This window comes from Toxorhynchites rutilus, chromosome 3 (assembly GCF_029784135.1).
Source record: "Toxorhynchites rutilus septentrionalis strain SRP chromosome 3, ASM2978413v1, whole genome shotgun sequence".
In the NCBI taxonomy this organism is placed as follows: domain Eukaryota; kingdom Metazoa; phylum Arthropoda; class Insecta; order Diptera; family Culicidae; genus Toxorhynchites; species Toxorhynchites rutilus.
This window is the reverse complement of record NC_073746.1, coordinates 239,206,303-239,215,417: the sequence shown is the minus strand read 5'-3', so window position 1 is coordinate 239,215,417 and position 9,115 is coordinate 239,206,303. Positions and strand designations below refer to the sequence as shown.

General features: G+C 38.6%; 1 protein-coding gene across 1 annotated transcript; it reads right to left on the bottom strand.

The window, feature by feature from the left end:
- Positions 1-824: 824 nt before the first annotated feature.
- LOC129774056 (uncharacterized) lies at positions 825-5,574 on the bottom strand. Its single transcript, XM_055777753.1, has 7 exons — positions 5,197-5,574; positions 4,994-5,126; positions 4,858-4,936; positions 4,455-4,797; positions 2,269-2,337; positions 1,614-1,700; positions 825-920 (listed from the first exon to the last, which is right to left on the bottom strand). The coding sequence occupies exons 1-7, from the start codon at positions 5,572-5,574 to the stop codon at positions 825-827; spliced, it is 1,185 nt and encodes a 394-aa protein (XP_055633728.1).
- Positions 5,575-9,115: the final 3,541 nt, after the last annotated feature.

Genomic DNA, 9,115 nt, shown 5'->3' with positions numbered 1-9,115 from the left:
TTTTTTTGGGTCAATTTGGTCAATTAACTCTAACGCTGATCATGTCCGAGATTTCAACTGGCAATTCGAGTTTCTCAGTTATTTAATGTGTCTAATCATCAATCGAGGCTCTCTACAGGTTGAGGAAAGAATCTGATTCCAATTAAGATAATCTTGTACTTTAGGGAAAATTTATGAGAAAACACTAACTTTCAATCTTTTTACTTCCTCAATGTTACCCAATTCCACTATTTTAAGCGTTTTACAACTGTATCCAGCTTCAAACTTTCTCATCTTTTAAACGAAAACAACAGAATCATTCTAAGTAGCGTACGTTATGAAGTAGTGCTAGTTTGAAACAAAAAAAAAGTCCAAAACAATAAAAGTTCAATAAATCCGTCATAGTTAAAATACGACCATATGTGTTGAAGGATTTTGTTGTATTCTTCTATTACACCCTGGAAGGCCAGGCTCCGGGTCAGCTACCTGGCTGGCACCCAGTATCGTTGTACACTTTTTGTTTGTATTGATTAAATTTCTACCAATTAGTTCAAATTCAAAGCTATAATTTATTCGTAATTTTTTTAATTAATTTTGCAGTTTACACCATGATTGATAAGCCATGTTTTATTGTTGTTTTGTTCGATCTACGAGAACATAAATCTGCAAAATCGTTATATTTTTCTGAAACATTTCTTTAAAAAAAATAACTTGCTACTATCTAGACCTCGAACAGTGGTAACTACTTCTACGCGACAATTAAAATTACGAATGTATTTATTGTATTGGAATACAACATCTACACAACATATTTACGTTACGATGGAAATTAATCGGAAAGTTGTTCAGGTCATCTCTGAGATCAACTTCATACAGGTTTTCATATTTGTGAAATCAAACTGAATCAGAATGGCAGCATAGGTGGTGATAGCCCCAATCGTCTGCAAGAAACATCAACTGCAAATTATTTGTTCTCGATAAGAGACAGTCGCTCCGTTGAACAGGCCGTACACCTTTCCATCAATGTCTCGACAATTTCCGGAAACGAATTAACGGACAATGTTGCATCAAAAAGATAGGGAAAAGGCCTCATGAAAGCTGGTGGTAAAGTTTTGCACGATTTTATTATGCGATTTTTTTTTTGTGCGATCCCTATCCCCCGCACAAAAAAAGGTTTGCCTGTATTGAAATCTACGCAATTTGACGGGAATATTTACAGTGTGAGGTGGAAATATTGCAGGTTATCGAAGACAAAACGAGAATTCGTGATATTGGTCCAATAGTTGTACTGTCCAGATATTGAAGGAAATGTTGATGGTCAGATTAATCGTGTAAGGTGCGCTTTAAAAGTACGACAAACAACACTATCTTTCACATTGCCAAATTATACCAACGTTGAGAATTATGAACATTCATAGAACCAAATGTTTAGCTTTTCATTGTAAGAGTCATATAAAAACTGAAACATTGGCTTTTTTTGGAAATTATCCAGTGTTGTTTGTGTACTGGATGTCGGCTAGGAAGTTTTGGATATCGAAAGATGTCGTATCAAAACAAAAAAAAACATTTTTGTGCGTTTGAATGAGATATCCAAACACACAAAAAGGTTTCTTAGTTTTTGATTATGCAGTTACCGAGAATATTAAAGTTGCGTTGAAATCAATCATGCCGCTGGTGATCACTGGGTTGCGTTGATAAAGCTGATTCGAGAAAAGTAAAAGCTGAAAGAAATTAAAGACATTCCATAACTGAAATGGCATACACATAATCGGAAAAGATAAGTAATCAATTAATTTTGAGATAAACCTAGAGAGTGAAAATAATTAATTATAAAAATTATGAAAATTGAACGAAAGGCAAAGCATCCTAAAAGCAAGAGTTGTGTAGTATGGAACCCCAACTTTTACTGCCTACGTCAGGATACTACGGATCGAGAAACAGATATGGGTGTGCACGTTGTTAAAACTGGATTCTAGTTGTCGAATGAACCCGAAGACAGCAATTGATATGTATTCATGACATCGGCGTATGGAATCAATGGTCAATACATTCCGATTTAAGATGCAAAGATTTTCCATTGCATCATTCTCTTTAATTCGTTGACGGCCTTTACCTTGTAATTTGAATGTGGAATTCGAATGTAAGTAATTACGAACTCAAGCGCTCCCAATTTGGAATACAAAAGCTCCTAACATGTACAATCTTTTGAAATGGGTGCAGTTTGGAATTCAACTCATAGTTCCGTAGTTGTTATAGCTTCCATTCATGTTTTCTAAACTTTTCACTCACCTTCTCCCGAATGTATTCATCAACCACAAGTTCAAGAGCTTTGTGAACCAATACACCCATTCGCTTGCCCTGAAATACAAGAGCATTATCGATGGTATAATGTTGAGAGAAAAATCGAAGAGTGGAGTAAACTTTTTTTATATACAGGGCGGCCAATAACAGATGCTTTCTCGAATATTGTTCTATTGGAAATACGGGGATAGTCAAAAAGGAGAATAGAATCCTATACCACTCGACTAACTAGCTTATTCCGTTCAACGTATGACTTAAACAGCAGTCTTCAGAAAACATACGCTGCGTTGCACTTGAGTTTAATTTTCATCAGCGCGCGTTCATAACAAACACATAGTTGAAACGAGCATAGTCGTTTCAAATAGAGTTTAAGTAGATTTGATGCCTAGTAGTAAACAACCTATTGGAATCAGACTTAAGTAATAAATCGATGTAGACTCCATATTCAAAAAATGACGGGAATTAAGTCACGAACAATATTCGTGACGGACAGAAAAAAGTAATGTAGAATATTCGATAGGTTCCGAATTCACGAAACAAACCCGACTCGATCTTTTCCTTCTGAGCCGCCGAGCGAATCAGTTGATTCTTAGAGTGTTAAATTTCAATAGTTGTTTTGAAATTTTCGAAGTTTTTTTTAATATTAAAAAAATCGTGAGTTTGTTTGGAATCAAAAAAACAATAGCAGATTATTGTAGAACAATTCTACAAGGAATACGGTTGCAGCAGTTTTTGGGCTCCAAGTGAACGGAGCCTTGTGGCTCCGCGTCCGGAGTACATTCAATCCATCCTTGTGAATCGGTGCGTCGGTAGAATCCCCCGCAGTGGCCTATCGCCTCGTAGTTGTGTACTACTATAGGCCATTCTGGAGTGCGTTAGTCATCGGTGAGGAAGCTCGGTCCCATGGCTGCCGTACACTACAAGCGGCAACGATCCACCGTGGTTTGCCTCAGTCAAGGGAAAAGACTGCCAACGCCAGCGAGATTCCCGAAAACCCACGTCGGTGAACGGAACGGTATGCGAGCGCATCAGCAAACATCAGGCTGCTCCATCGTTCCATCACCGGTGCTGCAACGTCATCGTTCGATTCGTGAGTACCCTGAAACAAAAGTGTGCGCACACAAACCCCTCCCAAATAGGGAAAACCATTATAGAGATAGGATATACACATAGAGTAGGGCTAAGAGTGTCGTCATCGTTAGGAGATAGGTTTAATTTGGAAAAAAATAGACGATTGAAAGAAGGAAAGTTTCTGGATTAGTTGTTTTTTAATTTCACCTAATTTTTAGTGAGTTAATCTAACTGATTTGGTCGATTTGGTTGTTTCCGAAATCGAAAATTTCGGATCGGTTGTAAGTTGGTTGGTAAGTTGGTTGAAAGGTCAATTGAAGGTGGATACTGTCGCGAAAACGCTAGTCCGGGCAACCATAACTTTGAATCCCGACAGAGGGCCGCAGTCCTCTGGCGCGAAAGTCGGAGATTTTGAAGACCCGAGCAGGATCCCCCTTACATATTCTCTCTTAGTACGAAGTGTACTATATTCATAAACACGAGAGTGCCGAATGATCACAGCACAGAATTCAAATACTAAACATCGCTTCTCACTTGCGTGATGCGCGCCTCATTGTATACACCCACATCAAACTCTAGCGCCCGTTTTGTCTTCGCTCGTTCTAAGCGAAGCATAAAAGCATAAAAGCTTGTGTGAAAAAAATAACTCAACAGAAGAAGCAAACCAAATTCAAGCGCGTATAAAACAGGTATAGAAAAACACTGCAAAATACGGTGCAAAAACAGTGCTGACAACAAAAAATTTGATCTGTATTTCGGAGCGTGTTCATTCGTCAGAGCGCATGTTTATACAAGAAGTGAGTCCTCAACTGAGTACAAAAAACTTGTTACACATCAGCACCGCGTTGCAATCTGGAGACTGTTAATCAGCAATGATAATTGTCCTGGTGTGGATATCATTAGAACGTCATGAACATCAAAGACACACACGATTTTAAGAGATTAGTTCCATTTCGTTACATTCCACTCAAAAGCTCTTTGCTAAAGGCCACCCAGTACAAATATTGCTCCATAATTATTAAGAATAATTATTGATTTTTGATTTATGAATATTAAGGATTAGTTGATTGATAAATCACTGTGCCGACTATTCTAGTTCTTACCTCTAAACTCACTAAACTACCCAGAATCGTTATAAACAGCTGATAGACGATGTAGTACGAACTCCAGCAAAAGTTGGTCGTCCAAATGAAGAGGCTGTCCATATCAGGACTTAACAGAAGCCGATACAAAGAAAACCAACTTAAAATCGTAATGTTTGAGGTACCAATGTGTGTTAGAAATAGTTGCAGTCCATAGTTTTTGTTGTATCGATTGACGATCTGTATCAGACAATGATGAATGTCAGCTAATTGCTGTATACGTTTAGTTAGTACATAACGATTCTTCGTCAAATGGAAACGTCGAAATTTGGTTACCAGCTCCGACTCTGTTGGCAACAGTTCACTAAAAATAGTCAACAAAGATCGTAAGAATTCTGAAACAATTTCCAAAAATAGGACCTACCAAATATAGTGGTTCATCGCCTTGAAACGGTACTGCAACGCGTAGAAGTAAAACATATGTTGTCCAGTAAACGAAGTGACTATAAGGTTCGACGCCGTGAAGCTCAAAAACACAGGTATGAATAAAGAGAGCTTACTTTTCATAGCGAAGAACATCAGAACACCAGAAAGTACGAGAAAGCTTGCAAAAAATACTGTTGAAAACAATGTCATGAAAATGAACCAGCGGCACTGAGTCTTCAAATCAATTTGATGCCCAGCATTTTTCAACTAGAAAACGAAAAATCTCGCTTGTACAACAATTACAATACCAGCTTTAATGTGTTTCATTTCAGCTTACCGTAATATCAAATTCATGAATAGCTACCAGAAGTTCAGCGGATTTTTTCGTCAGCGCAGCATTTTTCACCGTTATGATAATGATTAAAATCGATCCGATGATCATAATCCATCGCAAACCATTTCTTAAAATGAACGACTCAGTCTTGGTGCTATCAATATCCAAATGAATGTTAAGGTATAACACCCCGATCTCTATCACAAGGGTAGCCATGAGCGCATACGGGATTTTCTTGCTGGTCGGAGTCTTATTCGAACCCCACAGGTGCACAGGCGACAAGCCGAAAAGCTCTATAATGAAGTATCCAAGCCAAATCGTGTCGTAGAAAGTTTCATGCTTTTGCACTTTTTCTATAAAATTTCTCACGAAAAGTATCATTGTCATCTGAATGTTGTTTAATGTGCCAGGAACGCAAAGTGTTCTTGAATCCGACGCTAAGATGAGCTATATTTGAACTAAAAATCAACCCAAATGCCATATGTACCTCTCTGTTGCATATCTCACATCACCATTCATTTGATTTATCGCTATACATTGGGGATAAATGATGTCATTACGACTATTATGTTAAGTCGAAATTATTGTAATTAGTTAAACATACGTCACTCTTTTCTCGAGCTTTTATCAGGTGAATATTTCATCCTAGATAAGTAAAACATTCACCTGGGGATTTGTTTCCGCCACAAAACTTATTTCGTGGCTACACTTATTCGAAATCGATAGGTGCTCAGAACTACTGTTTGAAACTTTTCATTTCAAAACCCGCTATTCTTTATATCAGCCGGTTTCGAGGTGTGTATTTGTTGAGGACTTGTAACACGGCATTTCTGTTACATGTGCCAGTACGTAACATACAGCGTATCCACACTAGGATTGGATGATCTTGGATCGATATTTAGAAGATCGATCTTTTCCTCTCCGTTTTTCGATTTTTTACCCATATACCGCTCAGCTAAGACAATATTTAACGTTTGTGTACTCTGAAAATTACTGCTGCTGAAAATTACTGCTTATAATGTTCTTAAATGTGCTACTTGCTTGGTATTCGTTCTACTACTGATAAACATACGGATGAGAGCGTTGCTGTATTTCTACCACCTATAATGATGGAAAACATTTTGTACTTTTTGGTCCTATATCCAACCGGTAAAAACATAATTTTCCTAATTCCATTAATTGGTAGTCCTAATTCCAATAATCAAGTTGTTAATTGTTAATAATGAATCATTTAGGTAATGTTTTATGTAGTAAACAAGTTAAATGAGTCGAAATCAATAATCGAATTATTCACAGTACACCTTACGGCTTTACGGCCTAGATACGTTCCACGAAATTCGGCCGCAAAACGAAAAGCCGTATAAAGAATCAATTATTCTAATACAAATTCTTACAAATTCAATCAGATCGGTTCCAAATTAGTTAAATATGTAGCATGGTTTCTCATTCAAAATGCATTTTTTTGACGTAGGACTACGTCTAACCGGAAGATATAGGGGGTGAAATGGAAATCTAGGCACTGAACAAGTAGGAAAAAATGCAAGATTTGGAACGCTTATAACTCGAGCATTTCTCAATAGATCGCAAAGGTTTTTGCATCAATTGATAGGAAATATATCTACGCATCTATCATAACGAATAACAATTCATTTTTCTTGAGATAAATAATTGAATAATTGTGAAATATCAAGCATTGTCAAAATGCACTATGTGCCTATTTTTGATTGGTCCATTTTGTGCTCCTCAAATCGAACCGACCAAAACGGGCAACCAGAGCAGCAGCGAAATAGAATGAACCACGATTGGAAAGGAAAAAGAAAAAAATGAACGAAACATTGGTCGCAGTCTCACACATGCGTAATTCTCGAGCCAGCCAGTCAACTTAAAAATCCCCGCTCCGCTGCCGTAACGATCATTCTCATTCAAACCGTACACCACATCGGTTCGCATCACAACACATCAACGTCTTGGAGGCGAATGAACTGCAAAGTTTAAAGCCTCTTAAAAACAAAGAAACGAAACACATCAACAAACCAACCCAAGCAGCCATGTCTGGACATGGTAAAGGAGGAAAAGTGAAGGGAAAGGCAAAATCCCGCTCGAACCGTGTTGATCTGGAGTTCCCCGCAAGGGTAGCTAGGCCGAGCGCGTTAGTACCAGTGCATCAGTCCACCTAGCCGGCGTTATATAGTTTCGGCCGCCGAAGTGATCGAGTTAGCTGGTAAAGCTGCTCGCGACGATAAGAAAACCCGCATTCGGAACAGAACACATTCGGTTCGGTGGACATCAAGACAACAGGCAGTTGCAGCGAGTGGCGAGTGGCAAACGCAATCGCAAAACGGCATCAGGTGGCAGAAGAAAAAAGTTTGTTCTTTATACACACTGCTTTGGTGGCAAATCCAGAACAAGGCGGCATCGAGGGCGTTCGAAATGGTTTTTTTCAAAACCACGAGTACTAAGTTTTCTAAATTGGAACCATTCCATAAAACAAGGCGCTTTTCAGGGCCATTAAACCTTCCAAAAAAGAGTTTAGGAAATACAGTTCAATGCTTTCTAAAACAATATCCAAAATAATAATAAAACACAAATTGATTTTTTCATAACTTGTTTGCCAGGATATGATGAGTATGTGAATTTGGCAGTTGTTCTGAGCTTATTGATTTTCACCAATTCTTAAATTGCTTCTAGATTTAAAGTACAGTAATTTACACTTATCTCGACATTTAGCTAATTGGACGGACATGTAATGCGACATATTTAGTTGGACATTTTTGTAAACATAGAGTTCGGGGTCCAAATTATGACCCCACATTGAAAGTCGACACTGTACCGCTGTCATCGCAAATGTTCAATTACAGGTTAAAATTACCTCCAATCCGATACTGAGTGTTGGTAATGCGACGTGCCATTGAATGTAATTTACTGTAAAATATGTCACAAGCTGGATGGGAAGAAATTTTCCAACTGTGAAAGCTGTGGCGAGTGGCAAATGCAATCGCTAAACAGCGAGGTTTAGCCGAACAAGATGGGGATATCGAGTGATAACAAAACAATAAACTCTTTAGATTGAAGATAATTTTGTGATCCTGAAAAGGACCCTTTTTAGCCTGCATGTGAAACCAACGAGCGAACAAATCGTAATGAATGTATTTTTTTGCCATCGCTCCCTTTTAACGCTCATTCGTTCGTCTCGTTGGACTCGCCCCTCTGGCTGAGTCTGCCGATTTGTCTCTATCCTGTGAGTGTGTACCGCTAGAGTATAAAACACGCGGACCCCAAAAAAAATATCTTATTTTCTTTCAAACCGTAAACCCGTGTGGTTGTACGGCATCGGCATCGTGGACGTAACAAAGGAGGACAAGTTAAGGGAAAGGCAAAGTCTCACTCGAACCGTGCAAGTCTCCAGTTCCCTGTTGGTCGCATTCACTGATTGCTCCGCAAGGGTAACTAGGCCGAACGGATTGGTGCCGGAGCACCAGTATACCTAACAGCGATTATAGAGTTTCGGCCGTCGGAGTGCTCGAGTTGGCTTGCAAAGCTGCTCACGACAATCAGAAAACCCGCATCAAGAACAGAGCAGCTTCGGTTCGGCGCTCATCAAGGCAACAATTAGTTTCAGTGAGTGGCAAAGTTTTTTTCCGGCACGTCGCATTAAAGGTAATTTACTGAACAACATGTCACAAGCTGGATGGGAAGAAATTTTCCAACTGTGAAAGCTGTGGCGAGTGGCAAACGCAATAGCTAAACAGGAAGGTTTAACCGAACAAGATGGGAATATCGAGTGATAACAAAAACACAACACCAAAGGTTCTTTTAAGAACCATCAACATATTCATGAAGAGTAAACAGTAAACTAATCCATTTTTAAGGTAGATAGGTAGGTATTCACGTAGGAGAAGAAAATAAAACAATATATTTAAAA

What these genes read in the sequence shown, in the direction of transcription:
- LOC129774056 (XM_055777753.1), bottom strand. Translation starts at nt 5,574, where the DNA reads ATGATACTTTTCGTGAGAAATTTTATAGAAAAAGTGCAAAAGCATGAA. An exon ending in ATGAATACATTCGGGAGAAG is followed by an intron (nt 1,701 to 2,268) that starts GTGAGTGAAAAG and finishes AATTTCTTTCAG; the next exon opens with CTTTTACTTTTCTCGAATCA. An exon ending in ACGCAACTTTAATATTCTCG is followed by an intron (nt 921 to 1,613) that starts GTAACTGCATAA and finishes TGTTTCTTGCAG; the next exon opens with ACGATTGGGGCTATCACCAC.